General features: G+C 40.3%; 1 protein-coding gene across 1 annotated transcript in view; it reads right to left on the reverse strand.

The window, feature by feature from the left end:
* Positions 1-2333: 2333 nt before the first annotated feature.
* Positions 2334-22606, reverse strand: part of ITGB1 (integrin subunit beta 1) — a 43510-nt gene continuing 23237 nt past the window's right edge. The window contains exons 5-16 of the mRNA XM_063414980.1: positions 22030-22200; positions 21473-21711; positions 20121-20276; positions 19017-19112; positions 18114-18203; positions 17280-17420; positions 16952-17154; positions 15727-15965; positions 14058-14280; positions 13054-13286; positions 10750-10916; positions 2334-3614 (exon numbers count right to left, since the gene is read on the reverse strand). Of these exons, the coding sequence (XP_063271050.1) occupies positions 3549-3614; positions 10750-10916; positions 13054-13286; positions 14058-14280; positions 15727-15965; positions 16952-17154; positions 17280-17420; positions 18114-18203; positions 19017-19112; positions 20121-20276; positions 21473-21711; positions 22030-22200 (2024 nt within the window). The 3' untranslated portion in view covers positions 2334-3548. The remainder of the gene's footprint in view (positions 3615-10749; positions 10917-13053; positions 13287-14057; positions 14281-15726; positions 15966-16951; positions 17155-17279; positions 17421-18113; positions 18204-19016; positions 19113-20120; positions 20277-21472; positions 21712-22029; positions 22201-22606) is intronic.

The raw sequence follows: 22606 nt of genomic DNA on the forward strand, positions 1-22606 counted from the left end.
CCATCTGCCTGGAAGTGTCTACTGGAAACCCAGTTCAGACAAGGGTTTAGAAAAGCTCTCTTAATGGGCCACTTAAATTCAAAGCCCTCAGGATCTCTGTGAAAAGGCAGCCTACCAATCCACAAAAGCATTTTGAAACCAGACTTGTTAAGGAAACTGCAGAACATGAAACATACTGAGTGCACACAACCAGGTTAATGCACATGTAATTAAATATTGGCCTAATTTGGGAGCACTGGTGGTGCTGTATAGAGGTCAGTGTTCCTAAAGGTCACCTTCCTGTGTGACATTCATTTGGCATAGTTTAGAATAGCTCTGCAGTCTGGGAAACATGCACAGGTAGAAAGAGCGATCTGAAGGGAACTTTGATACTGTCCAAACCAGAAATTGGTGATTAATCTATTCTATAAGGTTGACAAACCAACAGCCAAAAATGTCAGAAACTCTCTTTTCTGTTCAAGCTGCTTTGTCTCAGTTGCTGTGGACAAGTAATACAGAACATGTTCAGAACAAATTTCTGCATCTTTTCTAATGCAGGTATTGAAAATCCTCAGTGTTCTAGGGGAACTGACCAAAACATTAGGAAGGGAGGCAAGTTCTCAAATGTTCCAAATAACATCTCATCCATTATGGAGGTGATTCTGTAAAGCCAGTATCAAGAGGAACAGACAACATGAGCTGCACATGCAGGTGCAGCTGCCTCTTGTAGCTAATCTTGGGCCAGGTTAGGTGGTTCTCAGGCTGTTTTGGTTCCCTGAGGTGGGACTCTGTCACGAAGCACCACAGGCTAAATTACTGCACACCTTCCCCTCCATGAGTCTGCTCTCATTGTCACCAACTGTAATAGCCCAGATGAGAGCTGTGGCACTCCCAAGCAGCTCTTAGTAAAGCTGCTGTTTATTGCACAGATGAAATTACAGCATTCTTGGGTTGTGGGTAAGAAGAGCCAGCCTAAAGTTGCCAGTCACAACTGAAAGCATGCTTGAGAGACCCTGAAGATCTGGTTACAATCCATTATATCTTTTTCTGTACTGAATATGCTGATTTACAACACCCAACCAGTAAAAGACACAAATCCTACAGAATCTACATACAGCCTATTAGAAGTACTCCATTACCATACCGTGTTACATTTTAAACCCTAAAAGCTACTTTCTAGACCCCTTTTTTTCTTTCTTGCCACATTGGTAGGGTCTCTCTGAGCCTTGGACCCTTCGGCATCCCTTCATTTGCCAAGGACATTGTTCAATCAACAGGGATCTTCCCTTCAGCCCACTCAACCATTGTCTTTTCAGTTGTTCCATAACTGACTGGCTTGGCATCTTATACCTCAAGACTTGCTTTCATTTCTATTTCACTTCTAGGTTTCATATTCTCAGAGTCTTTGGCCAAGCAATCATATCTGTAAGACTTTCCTGTATCATCTTCCCCAACAACCAACTATCCGAAAATGCTCCTGCTGCCAAATCCAGGAGCCCACAAGCAGCCAGACTGCAGCAGCTCTGCATCCCCAGGTGCAGCCAGGTGAGCTGGAGTGTTCATTCCCAGCAAGGCTGTGCACACACAGGACATCTGTGCACACACAGGACACAGCACTGGGACACAAACAGGGACAGCAGCCTCCTCCCTGCCCCCTTGGCCCACGGGTGGGAAGAGCAGGCACACCTACAGTGCCCATCCCTCCTGTTGCTGGGCTGGCACAGTCAGCCTGGACAGGAGCTGCTCCTGGATCTCTGCTTCCCTCAAGAGACAGACAGACAGACAGACAGCTCCCATCCTGCCCTCACTCCCCTTTCCCACTGCATGCAAACCAGGCTCCTTCTGCCCTCGGATGCTAAAGGGATGTTCAGAACAGATTCCCACAGTGCTTCAGCACAACTGAAGTACCAAGAGCATGGAATCATACAGATTCCATGAATATACTTCATATTTAATTACAATGCGTTTGATAATCTATCTGAAAACATTATACTCTTCAAAAAATTCAGAAGACTTTATTTTCCTACAAAACACAGCAATTTTTTTCATTTGCTATGTGTTGTGGAAGAGTACTGACCAAACAACAGCCCATTTGCTGGAACAGTTATTAAACTACAGAACTTTTTTAGCACACAAGCAAATGAGCTTAGGGGGCTTTACAGCAACAGCCCCTGCACATAACAAGGTTCTGCACCCAACCTCTGGGCATTTTACAACAGCTTGTGTTTCTTGACCAAGATCAACTTAATTCCTTTCAGGGCATATTTGGGATTATTACAATTATTACCTTGCAGAGACACAATTCTCAGTTTTTTTAAATAGTATCGATTTCTACAAGATAAAGAGACAGGATCAAGGATTTTAAGGTACTTTTATTTAATAAATAACTTCAGTAATAGCACTGTAAAAAGTGAACATCTGTTAAAATAAAAAGGCACTTAAAACAAGAATATGAGTATGATGAACTTTGAATGGGCAGAGGCAAATATACATGTCAAGAATGATGTGTGACTCGTCGCATGACAAACTATGCAATCTTAGCTACAGGGTAAAGGCAAATTTACAGCTAAGACTGCTCAAAAAAAAAAAAAAGAGGAAAAAAGCTTGTGTTGATACAAAAATATTACAAAAAGAATCGCAACCAAATACGTTAGAAAGATTAGAAGGTGACAAAGCACCAGGCTTGAAAGCAAAGAAACATTACAGAATAAAGACACAGCATCACGTAAGGCCCTTAGGTGATCTGAGGATGTCTTGGTAAGGTACTTCATGATACTGCCACCCAGGGCTTGACTTTACAAAGAAAAACTAAGCAAGTTACCAGTCAGCAACTTCTTCAGTAATGGCACATGTTTTAAAGCTATTTTTTCCTTCTAACATTCTTCTCAAAACCTTTCATTTTAACCACAACCTGGCAATATGCAACTTGAAAATGAAAGATAAGTGTGCACACGCTTTTCAGTCTCTTACACTGCTCCCTTCCAGCTTACTCAACTTACCAAATACTTAATCACACACCTAGCAAGTCAAAGACCAATTAACCACCAGCTCCATGCTACATGAGTTTAATTACATCTGCAAACTCAAGCCCTGATTTCCCTGTAAAGCTAAAAAGTTTAATACTAAATGGCTAGGCAGAGCCCTCATGCTGATTGCTTTAACCCCTTCCCTCCCAGTCATGCCATGCAGCATCATGCCCTGCACAAGACCTGGATTCACAGCATGGGAATGGGAAAGGTCAGAAAGGCACCATGTGACCTGGGCTTACTAGGCAACACAGTCTCAAGTTTTTTTTTGTCCAACCTCTGGCACCAAGTACTCTTATTTGCAAAAAAAAAAAAAACCAAAACAAAACCAAAAAACAAAAAACCTGAAACAAAAAACGACAAAGAAAAAAAAATTAAAAATTTAAAAATAAAAAAAATTACATATGGTACATTTTCACACAGGAAAACAAACCTATATGTAATGAATTAGTAAAATCACTGCAGTTTGCCCTAAATCTATCTTACTGTGACTACAAAAGTTGCTATACTGCATACAGTGTTGTGAAGTTATACAAGCAGTGTTCATTTTCCCTCATATTTAGGATTGACCACAGTCGTCACTGCACTCTTGTAAATAGGATTTTCACCCTAGAAAAAGAAGAAAAAAAAAATTAATATTTAAAGATAAGAAAAAAGATGCATGTTTGCAAGAAGCATAAAAATTAGCATAAGAAATTATAAATTAATGCTTTGTTTGTACACACAAACAGCTTAAGTCAAACTAGTTTTCCTTCTAGCAACTTGGACAAAGGCATGCACAGCTAATAAATAAAGCAAAGGGTTAGCAGGATCCTGTTCCATTTGCACCACAGAATTCCTCGGAGGCAGCTGAACCTTGCAGGCTCATCTCGGGGCTGAGCCATCACCCAGGGCATTTTATAAAGATTAGAATTGTAAACAACATTGTTTGACACCAGGACTGACCACAGACCACATTCTGCTATAATAAACATTTAAATAGCTTGTCTTACATTATAAGTGAATTCTAGAAACAACGTGGAAAGACTTCTAGTATTTTGCTAATACACAGTCAATATTTACAGTGAACATTCAGTACTCGTCATTCTCATTTTATTCCTGCAGGTCTCCCCACTCCCATAAGGGCAAAATGTACAAATAAAACAAAGAAACTTCTGTACTGGTACAGATGCTGTAACAAAAAAATGATTTCTACTGGTATGAGACAATCCTACAGAACAATTGCTTACATCCCTCTTGCTGAGATTTAAACCCCCCTAAATTAAGCTTATTTTAAGCTTCCTTTTTTCCCAGGTTTCCTTCTATCTCAGTAAATCTTACTCTATTTATGATTTCCTTGCATGCCTCAGATGAACAGCTTGAACTCAAAATTAATAGATAAATCTTCACAGGAGAAAGGACCACTGGTGGAATGGCCTGGAGCTGCAGCTTTGAGCTCTTATCACAGCCTGAATCTCAGCTTAAATGAATGTTTTCTGCCAGCATGAAGCTCTTCTGTGCATACACAACTGATTCCTGAGAAAATTCAGCTCAGTGCAGATATCAGCTCAAGTGCTGCTCTGGCCAGGGCTGCATCTGACTTCAGCAGCAGTAAAGGAATTTCTGCCCCTTCAAAATTCCTTCCCCAATCTGAGATGTGCTATACAACCATATTAATTTAACTCTATTAATATTTGACTCTATTTACAATATTTCAGGTTAAACCAATTTTTTCCTGCCCTCAATTAAAGGACACACAAACATCAGGGGTCTATTTTTCAGGGTCATAAACCTGGAAAATCAGCTAGGAATACCACAGAATGTGCCAAAGGCAAGCAAGAACCTCACTTGCTGAGAAATTTTCAAATATTGTCCAAGTTCTCTGTTCAGTCTTCTCAAGACCTGAGTCAATGTCCCCTGGACAGAGGTGAAAGAGGAGCTGGCTGTTCAGTGCTGGCTGTACCTCACAAATACAGCAGAAGAGCAGAAGTCCCTTCCCTCTTCTGTCAGTTCCCAGGCAAATGCTGTCTTGATTTCTACCTACTGGTCTGGGAAGGGCTGAGGAGTAAGATTTGGTCGGGTTTTTTAAACTTTGCATCGTGGAGAATCATGTGATGTGGCTGGTTCTCAGATGGACTAATTAATCAATGCAAAATTACGACCTTCCCCAATATTTTTAGCAAAAGGTTTGCAATTGTAACATGTAAATGAAACGGGAAAAACATCCAAGGATGAGGGATTTAATGCAGTATTGAAGTATCTCTTTATGCCTCAAAGCTCTTGGCAATCGATGTATATTGCTTATTTCCTTGACAAGTTTTAATGGACAATTCTTAAAAATATAAATATAAACCAATAAAGGTTATGATACAGAGGAATCTGTAAGTGTAAGAAGCTGCATCATATGCAGAGTGGAAGTTATTGTACAGCTCTTCCATGGCAAGGCATTATGCAATACTTGTAACACTGTGCTGTCTGCCTCCAGCATTTTACAGAACAGACTCCCCCAGCACATACAGGGGGCATACACTCACATCTTCCAGCTGTAGAAGGGAGATAACTTCTACCAGATAGTCTAGGAATGGGTCTGAAGGTAAGGACTAAAATTTAGAAATTCGCTAGATGCTACTCATACAACTAATTTGAATCTGAAATCAGGCTTAAAATACGATTTTTAAAGTAAGACTGCAAATTTTTTACTATATTGCTATTTGAAGAGAAGTCAGAATTAAACTTTTCATGCTCTTGATTTCGCATAAGTGCTGTAAGGATACTGAAACTCTGTCCTGCCTTCCCTTGCACTTGCCCTTCTCAGAAGCACACAGTGGGATTTAGGTCACTGGATAAAACACTTGACTAGCTGTCTGCCCATGTCAAGTCAGTGACTCAGTTACCACCACAAATAATGGAGATTTAGTCAATATTCACAACTTTTCAGCTTAACCCAACCTGACATTTGCAGAAAGCTCTTCATTAAAATAAATATCCACTAACCCAACTTGATGCTCCCCTCACTCAGGGCCCCTCACAGCTGGCACAGGGTCCACATTTTCACACGTTAGAAGCATTCCAGTTTTTAAACTGGTCACTAAAACATGGGATTCCAAACTTTCTGTCTTAGACAAACAGTATGGTTTTAAATATCTCCTTTTCTTTATGGCACTGCAGAGAACACAGTGCTTTGAGCATGCCGAGTTAGGGAAAACACATTTGCCACATGCCCCTACAACTGAAAACTCCATGCACATTTAAACCAAAATTAAAATTAACAAACAGTAACTACATACAAGACTCAGTGAAATACTGAGTAAAATAAAGATGGAGGTACTTTTAAAAAGTATCTTCAGCCAACAATAAAGAGCTATGTTCTTGCAACAACATTCACTTTCAACTAGACTGGGCTGTTCAGAGGACAACAGTTCAGCCGAGTGTGTAAAGATGAAACTATGACAGAGGATGCTCGATTAACCTTATTCCTTCCTTCCTTCTCAGGAATAACAGGCGCTCACTGTTTCAAGTCACTGAAGTTAACACCATGTAGTGGGTTTAAGACCTAAGTCACTGTAAGGAACAGAATTAAAACTCATGCACACACATTGTTCAAGAGCTGGTTGTGACTATTTCCAGTCCAGTGCTATTTCCTAGGAACACGGGGCTGTGCCCAGCCCGGCCCCGCGGTGGCCACCCCAGGGATGGACACAGCCCCGGGGAGGGACGGACACGGCCCCCAGGGACGGAGGGACGGACACGGCCCCCAGGGACGGAGGGACGGACACGGCCCCCAGGGACGGAGGGACGGACACGGCCCCCAGGGACGGAGGGACGGACACGGCCCCCAGGGACGGAGGGACGGACACGGCCCCCGGGAAGGGAGGGACGGACACGGCCCCCGGGAAGGGAGGGACGGACACGGCCCCCGGGAAGGGAGGGACGGACACGGCCCCCGGGAAGGGAGGGACGGACACGGCCCCCGGGAAGGGAGGGACGGACACGGCCCCCGGGAAGGGAGGGACGGACACGGCCCCCGGGAAGGGAGGGACGGACACGGCCCCCGGGAAGGGAGGGACGGACACGGCCCCCGGGAAGGGAGGGACGGACACGGCCCCCGGGAAGGGAGGGACGGACACGGCCCCCGGGGACGGAGGGACACAGCGAGGCCGCGGTCAGGCCCGGGCGGCCACCAGAGGGCACGGCCAGCCCCATCTCCATCCATCCATCCTCAGAACCACCAGGCAGCGCTCCCTGAACACAGGAATTGATACAAGAGGGATTGCAAACACGGCATCTCCGCTCCCACGCCCAGAGCACCTTCAGCACTCGGCACCAAGGGAAGTTACAGGCACAAAATCCAAGCCAGGAGAGAAGTCCCTGTGATTTTAAGCGCTTTGAATTGTTCGTGGTTTTTTTTTAACCAGTAGCTACTAATAAGGCTAACCACATTACTGCAGACTTAGTGTCTAATATAAATGTTTATCACTTGTGAAATACAAGTGACTGAATTTGGAGACTGAAGATGCTTTGAAATGCACAAGCTAACCCCATGCAGGAGTGGTAATGGCATTCACTACAACCAGCAGCTTTGTGTTTTGTGATGCAGCTTTTCAGTCCAGAAGAAATTCATCCTTAGACTTGTTTGAAGCATGACTGCACCAAAGCCTGTACGGCTGACTGGGGTAGAACCTGGTGAACAGAACTCTGTTTGACCCAGCTGCCTTGAGCATGGACCCCCGGATGCCGTGGCATCATCTGCACCACCACGGAGCAGCGCCAGGGAATATCCGAGTACCTGGTCCATGACAAACTGCACGGTGCTGCAGTTCCTCACCACAGAGCCCCAGCTCGGGTGTGCACAATGGCTGGGAGAGAGGGGAAACATCACACAAACTGCACAAAGTTAATTTGTGCATGCACATACCTGGAGGGAATCCACTGTGGTGTAATTTTAATATAATGGGGTTTCAGGTGACTTTCCTGCCTTGACATTACAAGGAAACTCTTAATCTAAATGAGAGGCTATGGCAATAATCTAAAGCCACCAGAAAATCTTATCCATAGGGAAAAGCAGGACCTTGTTTTATATCTCAAGGCTCACCTACTCTGACAATTCTGACCTCCCACTTTCTGGTGGTCCATAAGAATAAACCCACCTCCCTTCTCTCCCCAGACTCCTAAAATTTCTATGAATACAGAAAATTATAAGGTCATGTTTAAAAAAACCCAAACCACACCCTTTCACACTTTTAACCTTCACATCTGAGTGAACCAAAAAGGCAGAAGGCAATCCTTCCATTTACACCAGAGTAAAGCTTTTTGCAGGAAATAAATTTTGAGGAGAATGGCAGCAGCAAGGATATTACATCCTGAAGAGTCACAGGGTAGAGAACAAGAGCACAGAATGGAAGTTGCACACAGTATGGTTTGTTAGGTGCTTGTCCTGCATGCAACAGAAAATACACAATTAAGTGAACAGCAGAACAGGGAACAGAGTGGATGGAGTATATGAAGTGTTAGAAAGGACCAAAAACCCCATTTCCTCCCCAGAATAATTGGCTCTGGGAAGAAAAATGAAAAGGAGGTGAATGTGATTGATGTAGCAGGCAAAAGGAACGTTTTTTACAATCCATTTTGGACACAGTGGAAAGTCAAATGATTGCAAAGAGAAAAGGAAAGTATATTTCACCAGGAAGGGCTCAGAATGCTACACAAAGTATTTGGAACTGTTGTCACTGAGAGCAAATAAGAGCTTAAATACTCTCAGTTTCTGCTTTCTGCTTCTCCCCTTATTTTTTCTTTACAAAATCTTTTGAATGCAACACTGAAAAAGGGAGACGGCAGACAAAATTAGAGATACAGAACCTTCCCCTTCCACTGGATTCTGAAAAAAACTCCATGGATGTTTACTGGATGTTCTGCCTTCCCAACTGCTTCATTCCCCTCCCTCTACTCTCATTAGCACTACTTTCTCTTAGTGTTCTTCCCTATCTCAGCTCCCTTGCACTCCTTCCCCAGCAGCTGGGGGTCCTGGGGACAGAGAACCCCTCACGCAGCCATGGAAGGGCAATCTGAGTCTGCAGAAGGAATCTACTCATCACTTCTGCTTCACTCACTTCTCCTGGATACTGCTGCTACTTCTGGTGTGCTGGGTGTGAAGAGAACTGAACTCAGCAATTCCCATCAAATGAGGTGCTCAGGCTGAGTTTAGGAGGGAGTAAGAAACTGAGTGAAAAATGCACCTAGAGGGGACAAGAATATTTCCTCCTGTCCTATTAATGTTTAGTTTCTATGGACACCCTAAGGCTGGCTAGGTTACAAGGACTGTGATATTGCCAGTTTCAATAGAAATAAGGATGAAAAAAGTAAGGTGCATATTTAATTATAAAATTAGTCGAGTATATGCATTTCATACCTTAATTACAGACTAGGTCTATACTAGGTTAATAAGTCAAGGCAGTTGACAAAAAAAGTAATGCTACTCTGCATGTTCACAGAGCTATTCTAATACAAACAGTGATATTTATAGGCTGGGATATTTTAGGAGTATCTAATCTAGTTTAGCAAAAATATTGATTTTGAGCAAACTGACTGCTTATTTGAAGAAACAGAAGACAAAGCATCCCCTGTGTGTCTCTCTACAATCCCAAAATATTCTTCAGTCTTAGGAGCTGTTCTATTATGTATCCACACATCTATAAAATAAATTTAACATCACTTTAAGAATAGTTTAAGCCAGTACTGGCAGTATTAGTAAGTAAGCAATCTCGCTGTCAAAACCAGTTAAAAATTTTTCAAGCTGCATTCTTGAAAACCCCACAGTCAAAGCAGCAGTAGATACACTGAGCAAGACTCAAACTGTGATTAACTGACTGTGACACACAGTGAGTTTGAAGTGGCATGCAAAGGGGGAAAAAAGGAAAGAAAATGAAAGGAGATACAAACTGAGACTTAGAGACCAGCTTTACGTCCATAGTTTGGATTCTTGAAATTGTTAATAGGGCTCTTGTATATTGGATTTTCTTGCTGAAGTAAAAGAAATGGTCAATGTCGAATAATTCACCAGGAAAAAAAGCAACATTCTCAACTAACACTGAAAAAAAATCATGCTATATATAAAGCGTTAATAATTTTGTTCCCCAGTATGAAATTAATCAATTTTCTTAAATAAAACCAAAAGGCTTCCCAGGGCAATTAAAAAAAAACTATTTTCTTATCAAGCACATGGGGGCGTTGACTTCTACAGAACTGTAGTGAAGGGGTTCTTGATTAGCAGACTCCTGACACTGCCCAGAGGCAGCGACTCTGTATTCTGTGAAAGCCTATACAGACCATAGAAAGCCATAGAGACCATTTCTTGCACATTTCTCTGTTGACAAAGAGCTGGGAAGATTTCAACAAAACAGCACTAACCACGATTTTGTGACTTTATGGAAGCCTCCCAGCTAACCCTGTGTGAGTATTTACAAGATTTCCTCAATGAGTGCAAAATTTTCTTCTTTGCTTTCTACAGAAGTGACTCATCTTTGCAATAAATGTTTTAATCAAATGTTGTAAAGTGTGGTAGAACTGCAAAGCTGAACTGTTCTGTCACCATCACATTTCCTCTCTGAAATGTTATTTAAATCCAAGTTATTACTGTTTTCTGCCTCAAGAAATACTTCTCTAAGAGGACTGAAACATAATCTGAAACACTTGAAAGCACATGAACAAAAATCTTCTATTTCTCCTCTGCAACTGCAGCTTTTATAGATAGAAAAGCTTCTTGACTCACCGTATCCCACTTAGCATTCATCTTCTCCTTTTCAAATTTAGCAAATTCTCTTCTGTCATGAATGATCATTAGTAGTTTCCAAATCAATAATAATGCAAGTCCAATAAGAACAATTCCAGCAACCACACCGGCTACAATGGGAATGATGTCAGGACCACTGGGGCACTCTGGGGAGCAAAGTAAGGAAACAGGATCTTACAAAGTGGTGAAAATAATACATATCCAGAAGCTGTTAATGTCTTTGTACTGAAAATTTTGTACTGAAGCCAGTATTGTGAATATCAGATATGCCAATACTACTTTCAAATAACAGAATTTTTGGAATATGTCCATCCTGTAACATTCCAGTTTATTTTTATCCTTCTAATTTGTGTTTGATCTTAGCAACAGAACAATGTGTTCTGATGATAATGTTTATACACTGCTAACACCCTAAGGTATTTGTTTACAGTTTAAGAGTAAAATAACTGGCAATTGTATTTAAACATGCAAGAACTCCAAGTCAAAGCTGTTGCAGCTGAAGCACAAATGCTGACCAGCAGAACAGGCCCCACATACAGAAAGAGAATATCCTGAGATGGAAGGGACCCACAAGGATCATGGAGTCCAACTCCTGGCCCTGCACAGGGAAGGCTCAAGAGTCACACCAGTGCCTGAGAGCATTGTCCAAACATTTCCTGAACTCTGTCAGGTTTGGTGCCGTGACCACTTCCCTGGGGAGCCTGTTCCAGTGCCCAACCATCCTCTGGGTGAAGAATATTTCCCTAATATCCAACCTAAACCTCCCCTGACACAACTTCAGGCCATTCCTTGGATCCTGTCACCAGTCACCACAGAGATCAGTGTCTGCCCCTCATCTTCCCCTCACAAGGAAGCTGTAGCCTGTGATGAGATGCAAAGTGATTTAAAGTGGCTGACACAGAAATAATAATCCTCCAAATTAATATCCAACTCCACTATTAACATAAAATTCCCAATAATCACAAACTGAAGAAAGGCTTTACACAGCTTAGTGCACAGACTGAAGGAGTGAGAAGCAAGTTAATCCAAATTCCCGTGCCATAGAAGAACTGTGGATAGAAAACAGCTTCTCCCACACTGCAGACTCCCTATCTTCACAGCTGCCTCTGCAGAGTGAGGGAAGTGGGAAGGGACACGACAGGAATTCCTTGGGAGCCAGTAAGGAACAAGTGTCTGCTCCACAGAACACAGCTCCACCGGCCAGAGCTTGTTCTCTCATCACCTGTATGGCACAAATTAAGGCACCTCCTTGTGCATGCTGGGCTTGATTCACCTCTGAGCTAAGGCAGCAGAAGGTTATACATGTAAAAAAGGTCAGATCCAAAAACATAGGGCATGTATGGCTTGTCCTAGGAGACAGAGCTCACGTTCTTCCTCCATACTGTGGACTACTTTTGTAGAGAATTTAAACCATTCTGAATTGAAGCAGTATTTATTTCTAAGAGCCACTAGCCACTGGACTGTGTTAAGTCATGACCATCAAAATGATCAATTCTGAAAATTCCTCAAGTACATAATACAGCACTAAATCTCTAAGGTGTGCATTTTCTATCAGGCTTTTAAAAATCAGGAGACCACAAACTGCTAATGTACAGAACCATAAATTTTGCACAATTAGATGCAATATCCAGTGATTCAAACTAACAATACTCTTGGTAAATAAATGGTAAATTACTGATGGAGCTATTTTTCTCACTTTTTTTCTATCAGAAGATTGATCTATTAAGAATTAACTAAAAAAAAAGATTTTGGGATCTATTACTGAAGGTACCAGAGTAAAGTAAAAACAAAGGTTCTCAACATAAAATAATTCAAGTGATTTGTAGCATAGTACACAATTTCATGTAAACTGATCCCAAATTATTAAGAAAAGGAAAGAAAAAAATGAACAAAACCCCACAGACACCATTGTTTATAGCCTACAGCAGAAGCCTAGTAAAAAAAACTTACCAAAATTTATCTAAATAGTACTTGCTAAAGGAGAGATCAAATAAGCCAGAGAGTACATCAAGTGCAAACAGGAAATGTTTCAACAAGTATACATATCTGATTTCTCTTTTGTTTTTTTAAAAATAGAATCTGTTTCTATCAGCCCAAGGGTTTGAAGAATCTAGAGAGATGTATGTTTTTCTAAAGCCACTCAGACATGCACTACTGTCCCTCGGGGAACAGGAACCTGTTCTGAAGGCATTTAACTCACCCGAATCATGCAGAGGTGCCCTGCAGCACCCAACTGCACAAACGAACAACAAAGGAAGAACAGAGGCAACACTGTGTTCCTACCTGGGGTCTCCACCACGTGGACATTGGCTTCACCATTTGAGTTGACAGAGTAAGTGAAGTAGAACCAGCAGTCATCAACGTCCTTCTCCTTGCAGTGAGACAGGGGGTCGGGCTGGCCGGGCTGCGGCAGCTTGTCGCGGCTCTCCACGCGCGTTAGGTTGAAATGCATACACTCAAACGAACACGTCTCCTTCTTCTCCCCCTTGTCAAAGGCTCTGCACTGAACACAGTCCCTGGGCAAGAACAAAACAGAAGCAGTGCTTTTCAATGTGTTTTCATGGAAGATTTTCTAGCATTTGATCTGAAGAAAGGTTAAGGAGAAAACATAGGGAAAAAAGCCCAAGAAAACCAAACCTTTTTCTGTATAGGTTAGGAAAAAATACAGCAAGACATGGCTTTGTCCCAGTCAGAACATTTATGTACCTTGAAATTAACAAATGCCCTTTTCATAAATTCCTCTTTCCCTGAATGACCCACAGGCTTCAAGGATAGAAAAAAACCCAAACTTTTTCAACACCTCTACCTAGGAAATGAATACTCTCAGAGAAGGCACTGTAAGAACAGGGTATTCACAGTGGAACACACACAGGTTAAAAAGAACAAACTCAGTGACAAGCTTCACAGTGGGGTATCACTGAATAATTCATTGGAAAAAGAAGATTGAACAGGATTTTTATACTAAAAAGACCAAGGTTTTGCCTCAGCAGAAAGCGAGTTGCACAGGAACCCGCTCAGCCACTAACCCTAAACTTATTTCAAGGTTTCCATGCAGAAAATGCTAGGCTTCTAAAAACCTGGACTTCCAAAGGGAAGGATGCAAATTTCACTGGCCCACACAGGTCTAGGTTTAGTTTTTGACTGTCAAGTTAATAATTTCAACAGTACTTCTTTTAAGCAAAAAGCTTAGTTTAAGTTTTAAGTATCCAAAGCTTTGTTTTAAAAATCCTCACATATCACAAACTCAAAATGCACAGAAGCTGGGACTTGGTTTTCTGGGTACGCACTTGTGTTCTGCACAGACACCGAGGCAAGTCTGACACATTTCACACGTGGGGCCTTGGAATTTGGGATCTGTGCAGTTACAGGTGCCACATTCACAGGTTCCTCTTCCATTGCAGATCTGCCCATTAGATGCCATACATGGTGTAGTGTCCAAGGAACAGTCGCAGGCGCTGCCAGTGAAGTTGGGGAAACACTCGCACACCCTGCACTTGCAGATCCCGTTCCCTGTGCAGTGAAAAGGTATTGCAATCAAATCAAGTCTAATGTAAAAAAATCTGTGACTATGAGAAATAATGTTTACCAGCACAGGGTAGATAAAAGAAAAAGAAACCATGGTGGAGAGATAATGAGGAGTCTAATGAATTAAGCGGTACAGAATGAATTTTAGCTCCTTGAAAGACTACTTGCAGGCATTTCTCCCTTCTTCCCCGTTCTCCTATACATTTGGATTTCCTTTCATAAACAAAATAACAAGACTCAGGAATATCAGATCAGGAACAGTATAATGTGATGACCATATCCCTTGGGTGCAGAACATTACAGCACTGCTTCAGTTCCCAATCTTGTATGCATACAGATAAATCGACCACTCCTGTCTTCCCATCTATCATTATACAAATGTATAAAGCAAGGCTTAAAAAGACGAGGAGTACACTAACTCAAGTACTCAAAACACAGAAAAATGAAACAGCTTTGGCTCCACAGGATACCAGTGTTCAGCTGCTGTACTTCTGACCTCACATACACAACCCAATTTCATGCTCCTTACACTCTCTGCGCAAGAAACAAGATGCCTTTATACTGATCTGGGTGACAGGGAAAGATCTTTGGCTACACCCCTCCTTCTCCAAAGAGAATAACGTGTTTCAGTCAACATTTATTGGTCACCTTTTATTCTGGAACATCACCACCACTGCTCCCATCCTTTGTGAAGCAATAGTGGATTCTGACCAAACCAGACAAATGAGGTATTCTCATTATTCAGTTAGAGCTTAGTGGCTTTTCTGTTTTATTTTTGTATCACAAACAATATCGAGATAGTAGTTATACTCCTACTGGATACTTTCACATGCAAAGCAGCAAAATAGTTTAGATACTGGCTGCTGAATGGTTTCTTAAATTGCTTTTGATTTCAGGAATTAGCTATCATTACAGTCTTGCTTCAAGTGCTTAAGGTGTTTTTCTGGATCTTGCACATTCTTCACTTATCTTTCAGAACAGTGTCAAGCAGTTCACTGGTATCCTGTCAAACACCAAAGTCACCAAAGCACTCACTACTTACTACAATTAAGCTGAGGGCATTCTCTCTTTCTGTTGACACAGTGGTTACACTGAGCCAGTAAAACATTACAATCTCAGGACAGCTGTCTCAGCCTTCTTTACTGTAATACCTGAGGGTATTTCTGCAATAAACAGCAGAAATCAAGTTCACTTTACACCCTTCTTGAAGCTGTGATTCAAGGAAGGTGAAATGTGCATTAACAGACTACAAGTTCAGAGAGCTGTTTTATTAATAGACAAGTGTTTGCAAACACTAAATCTGTGAGTATCCTCATCTGTTATCAAGTGCCTTTGATCTTCTAGCTAAGTGTCCCTACTCTGCTGGGTAGAGAAGACAGACTTGTAAACTGCTGTCCAGCTTTGCCTGCAGAAAGCTGAGGCACCTCTTACCTCCACAGATTAATCCATTTGATCGATCACAGTTGAAGTTGTCACATTCACAGTATTTTCCAGAATACACCTCGTTGGTGTTTTCCCTTTTCTTGCACACACATTGTCCACAAATGCATTCTCCATTGTTACTGCAGATTTCTGTGCTGTTCTCCCTCCTGCAGTAAGCATCCATATCCTCACTGTTTACTTCATCTGTGCTACATTCACACAGTCTTCCAATACGTCCTTCATTACATCTGCAAGGCAATTACAGTTACATGACTGAAAATGTAACCTTAACTGAAAGTCACACAAAGAAAAGGCCACAAGAACAGCACAAAGCACAGGAGTAAAAGTGACTACAATCTCAAGGGATGTTCCAACTTAAACTTCACATGAGGTTTCCAGCTGACACCTATGTACCAGTTCTTGAAGGCACTGCAGCAAACTGGACTAAATTGCTTTTATGCTGATTATCTTACCTGATATTCCAGGTGAGAGACTATGTGCCATCCTGTCTAACTGAATTGTCACATAATCATTATTAATCCCTCTCTCATGTGACAGAACAATTATTTCTCAAGTGACAGCAACTGTTCCCTGTATCTGTTGTCATCTTTCAATGAAAAGGTTTCCTATGAACAGCAATTAAGCAGGAGAGTAGATGATCTGCTGCCAAATGGAGATATTCAGGGATCAGCACTTCTTATTATCAGTAAGATACTGATGAGCAAATGGAGGGTGCTCTTGTTCCCATCAGTGACTGACAGATTGTTACATAGTGTCCATCAGAGAGGACAAATCATTGGGAAACAGCTACATTTACAAAAACAAAAGGCTGTGCTTCCCCACAGGCCTATTCTCACTCACATGAAACCAAGTGGACACCAGTGACAGTGACAACAAGTGTAAGAAGTTTTTCTGTACATAGATGGGAAAATCTGTTCTCTCTACTTAAAAAGGAACACCAAAACCTGATGTATATCCCTTAAAGTACTGACTCAAGGCCAAATTTGAATTCTGACTCATACAACAATGCTGGTCTAATGATCTATATTTAAGCATAGGGATTATTTGCAGAGATATGGCAGCATTTCAAAGTATCCTAAAAGAAACAGGCCTGTAACAGCAATTCTTGTTCTTTTACTGAAAAAAATTAGTAAAACCAAGTAAACCCTAATTAAGGAAACAAAGATCTTTGTATTTCTCTTTTGGAAAATAAAGAAAATGACTATTTATTTACCTGCACGCACCACATTCAAATGTCCCATTTCCTGCATGGCATGCTGGACTATTAGGTTCTCCTTCACTTTGACACTGACACTCACAGATGAACTGGAGATTAATTTCCACTTCTTCAGTGAATCCCAGTGGTTTAATTTTAATTGTTTCATTTTGTTCTTTCTTTGGACATTCATTAGCTGTTATATTAATCTCAAATCTAACCTGCAAAGAAAAAATGGAGTGTCATGTTACTATAAGCAGTTTTGTCTGTACTATTAAAAAGAAATGCTGTGTTGGACAGTAAGGACATTTTGTATTTGAGCAGCAGCACATATACTCTGAGTTACCTCATCTCCAATTGAAATGTTAGAACACTTCCTTCCATCTTCTTGTGTGTCATTCACTCCATTCTTGCAGAAAGACTTGTAACTGATTGTCACTCCTTTTGGTAGCTTAGTATTTTCCAGGATAACCTCTGAAGAAAGGGACTGAAACAACAGTTATTATCTAACTTCAAACTGTGTTGCAGAAGTGTTTTGTTGAAGAACAGACATTATCCATCTATGTAGTCTGAGTTAGCCCAGTCTGAGGACCCACCCCACAGGCACACTGGAATTATTTAAGCTCCAGTGTGCTGAGAAACACCAGCCCAGGGCTGCCCAAAGCAGTGACCCCTTCTCATGTCTGAACTTACAAGGTCAGGACAGGTTTCCACAGATGTTGGAGGCACTCCTTTACCCCACAAACCCCAAAGAGAAGTGAGACTCATTTACACACAATGAAGAAATGAAGCAAATGAAGAATGATTTCAGAAACGCAGAAGTGAAGCAATGAAGAAAATATTGTGGGACCAAACCCAGCAAAATGGCCTTTTTTGCTAACACTTGGAAAGAAGGTGAAAGTGAAGAAGCTGAAGAAACAGTGTGGCTTTTGGTTGTGAATTTTATTTTTTGAAAAGGAAAATGTGGATGGTAAGTTTTCTTTCTAATATCATTTTAAATGGCTCTAAGAGCATATCTTTTTACTCATCTAATCTCTTATTGCCATAGAGTCTCAATGTTTAATATGGTTTAATAGAAATGGAGTATGTTTATAGTGTAAAATACTAACTAATCCACCTTGGAGTCTCTGCTTGAAAAATTTAGGAGCAAGAAAAATTAATACATAAAATCTGAACTTACATTGTATGCATCAATGATCAGCTGAATCACATTGCTGGAATTTGAAGACAATGTTCCCACTGCTGATTTTGGTATCAGATTTTTCAGTTCCTTTCAATAGACAAAAACAGAAGGGAAAGTACAGTCTTACTAGCAAACAAAGTATAATTGGCAGTATAAATGGTGATACAATGTGTTAGTGGATTAACTAGTGAAATACTTCAGAAAACAAAGCTGTGTTGCCAGTGATGAACACAATTTTTGAGGTTATACACAGCCCTACTAACACAAACAAACATCCAACCTTTTCTTCTCCTTTGCATTTTAACTCTGCATTTGGTAACAGAATACTAAGCCCTTCTCTTGTACAAGTGGACCACAATCTCTCTTCAACCACACTTGGAATACATTAAAAATAGGCAGGCATCATTTTCCAACAAAAAAAAAGAAAAACAATTTGAATATAGTTTATAAAAGAACCCCAAAACCAAAAAAACAGGTTAAAAGAAGGAAAAATATGCATGTCCTTTATAGTCATTTCCTATTGTGCAATCACATCCAGCAGTTCAGTTAATTTTAAACATGGGGCATATAAATAGAGCACAAGAGACAAAATATGTTCTTTCATAAGTGTGTCCCCTGATTCAGTGTCCACACCCCCCTCAGCTATTTTGCTGTAAAAATGTTCACAAAAATTTGAACTGCAAATGTGTTCTCCACTCACTCATCTCTATAAAGAGCAGCAAGGAGAAGGGGCACTTTCTCACTGGAAATTACAGAGTCAATTTTGATTTGAAGAAATAAAAACAAAGCTTAATAATAGAGTATGTGGGTAGCAAAATATTACTTCCATGATCACTTACTTCCAAAATTACTTTAATTTCAAATAAGTCTATTTTAATGACTTCAGAGTAGTTTCTTTACCTTATAGACTGCCTGAAACTCTTCAGTAACAGCAAAGATTGTCTGAATATTGTTCTCACTAAGTTTCTGTACCAGATGAGCAATAGAGGGATAATCCTAAAAAAAAAATCGAGCATAAAATTAATTTCAAATTTGAGGCACGTTGCTAGAAAATAATCAAAAATACTCTGGCCTCATAAATACAGATCGTCTTTAGAAACATACATCCAGCTCCTAACTATGTTCATGTCAACAGTTCTAAAGCAAAACAACCTCTGAAAACAAACAGGCATTGGTAAGATTTCTTATATGCCTCATGAAGATAGGCTTTCTTCACATGTTCACTATCACATTCCATGCCATATAAAAAGTTAAATCCTTAATCTTAATGTTCTCAGAAAATTATCTTCAGTCCCTCAAAACCACTATTTTTTGCACTGTTTCACAAAGAAATGATGAAGTAAAACTGAATTAATTTTAGGTTTTTACTGAACAATTTTCACTCAAAATTAGGAATATACCAACACACAAACTTGGTAAAGCTTATTGTGGTTACCCCATTTGGTAAATGTTTCTCTTTGTGTTTTCTGTCTGATCTCCCTTCCAATAAACCACAAAGGCAATGTTAACCATAATCTTACCATAAACTTTGCATCATAAGATTTCAGTCTTAAAAAACTATTCAAGGAGATATTTTGCAGTATTTTTCACTAGTAAACTATTCTGAAAATGAAGACTGGTGAAATGATAAGATAATGAAACAGCCCCCAGTTTTCCAGTGGACATACAAGCCCATCACTTAGGAGTTGGACTCTATGACCCTTGTGCATCCCTTCCAACTCAGAATATTCTGTGATTCAGTGTGGCATACACGATTATTAGTCATCAAAAAGGTTAAAATCCAGCAACACATAATCATAGCCTGAAAGTTGTCATTTCTTGAAATTTTCCAATTAAGCCTGGATTAATTCTTGCACATTTGCTTTAGTTTAGCTAAAGTCACTTGATGTAAACAGATAAATTTTCTAAGACATAATGGTCTGAAACTATACCAGATGAATGGGTTCTTTTGAGTTTAAGTATCATAAAATATTCATTTCCCTAGAAGATGATACAAAGACTTACGTAATAGTGGCTCATTGTGTACACATTATTTTCCAGATGACATTTCCCATCATTTGGCAGAACAATTCCACCAAGTTTACCATCTCCTGCAAAGTGGAATCCAGCATCCGTGGAAAACACTAACAGTCTTGTAACATTCCTCCAGCCAATTTGTTCCTTGGGAAAAACACAAACAGATTTTTGGTATTTTGTACCAATTTATTTTAAAGCATTGGAGACTTGAGAGAGAAGTGTATGGAAAAGTAGACAGACTTAGGAGAAGCTACATTGCAAAAGTGTCACCCTGGAAAACATTAATTCATGCAAACCTTGGAAACACTTGTGTTTCATTAAACGTCTGCTCCAAAACAGCTGCTGCAGGTTGTTCATCAAAGGCAAAAAAGATTCTTTTTGAGACAGACCCTGTTCAGTTCTCACTGGAGTATCTGAAGAGCGACAGGGATCAGAAATCAGATCCACTCCCATGCTGTGACCAGGCAGCCCCAGGGCCCTGGTGTGCAGCACTGACCTGCCCAGCATTGGACTCTGAAGAACATCAGGCTTTGCCAGCCCAGTGCAGATCTGCACCCAGCACACACAGTGCTTGCCAGAGGACTGCCCCATGAGCATCCTGGCTCACAGCTGCAGAGACTGATTATGTAAACTGGCCCTTCCTATTTCTTTAAATTATTCCATGGAGCTGAAGCCATAGCTAATTCAACCAAAGACGACCATGTAAAAGTGTCATACACTGACAAGTTACCACCAAACACAACCCTAGAAGGCTTATGAAAAATGCTGCACTTTAAAATCAATACTCCAAATAATTTCAGAAAGTCTTGAATCCATTGATCAACAGCAAAAATAATATGGTAACAAAGCAATAAACTTGGGTATTGCTATTTTGGGTGTCCATTTGGTACAGGTACATAGAGTAGTCTGTCAAAACAACAGTAACAAAGTATCTTTAGGCCTTCAAAATAAGTAAAAAACCCAGTTTTCCATCTACTTTCTGAGAAATGAATAGAAGTCACAATACACCAAATTTCTGCAACCACGACCACAAGAAGCTTACAGACCTTTAAAATAATATGAGAACAATTGCTTACTCAGGATCTCATATGCTTTTAAGCAGAACATGACTCTTCCTCTACTGCAAACTTTAAAGTCTTTGTCTCTACGTGCTGTGATCGAGACCTCTGTTCAGCACTTTCACACTCAGTTTCATTCACTCTCTGAATTCCTCCTCACCTGCCCTGTGTTGCTTGCAGGAGGTGACATATTCAAATGCCAGCCACCACGAAACACTAAGGCTGCATTCAAACAATTTAATCTAATAGAACAGTAAAAAAAAAATAAAAATACACACTTACCCCACAAACTGCAACCTGCATTATTGCATCAAATCCACCTTCAGGAGAATCTAAGTTTCCAGAAATGTGCTGTTTACCTACAAGTTCATTGAATTTGTTTCCTTCACTGGTAAGGCTGAGCACATTTTTATAGCTAAATGGACTTGTACAGTTCTGGTCCCCTGTACAAGGATTTCTGAGTTTGGCTGGTGTTGTACTTATATAAGGCATCACAGTTTTCTCTACAAAAGAGCCAAAGCCTAAGACAAAAACAATAAAATCCATGTAAGCTGAAGAATGGAAGTCTCATTTCTATTATCTCACAACAGAATTCAAATGCATTATAGCTGAACTGACATCAGAAATAGCTCTTATAGTTGTTTATGTCCCACCTTCTCCACCAATGCCAAATACTTCTATGGTGTTCAACAGGTCCTATGTATTAGAACATCTGCCATAATACTGCTAAATTGAAAAAAAAAATACTCTTCATATACAATCATGTGAAAAACATCAGGAAGGAAAACTTGGGGGGGGGGTTAATTATTGTTTTTTTAGAATACACAAATCTTTCTTACCAATCCGAAAGTCTGAAGTTATTTTTTCCATCTCTAACATCAGAGCTGTTCCGAGACTTTTCACATTCTCTAAATCATCTTTCATAGAATAGGAGAGGTCCATAAGATAATACAGGTCAATGGGGTAGTCTTCAGCTCTCTTGAACTTTAATGAAAATGTCTGGGGTTCCCCTGTTTCAGAGATTAAACAACAAACAGAAACCATTAAAAATTCCATAACTGCACCGGCAAGGAAAATGCCTTTCTAAGGAAAGTCTTGTAAATCCTTATGAAGGTTCTGAATTGCAGGTGAGTTATTTTTTTCTTCTGTTGACTGAAATGCTTAACATCAAATTACGATGAAAAAAATATCAACAACTGTTTCTTTCAAATGTTCAGCTTCATATTTCTGAGGTACTTTATCTCCCCACAGAAAAATTAGCATGCCAAAACCAAAGCTTCTGGTAGTTGCTGCAATTTCAAATCTTCATACTTGCAATCATTCTAACAAAGTTCCTGTAAGACTTTAATAGTACAAATTTTCTACACCTATTTTCATCCAAGACTATTTCAATAATTCTCAAAAGTTAAAAATCCA

This window comes from Prinia subflava, chromosome 1 (assembly GCF_021018805.1).
Source record: "Prinia subflava isolate CZ2003 ecotype Zambia chromosome 1, Cam_Psub_1.2, whole genome shotgun sequence".
In the NCBI taxonomy this organism is placed as follows: domain Eukaryota; kingdom Metazoa; phylum Chordata; class Aves; order Passeriformes; family Cisticolidae; genus Prinia; species Prinia subflava.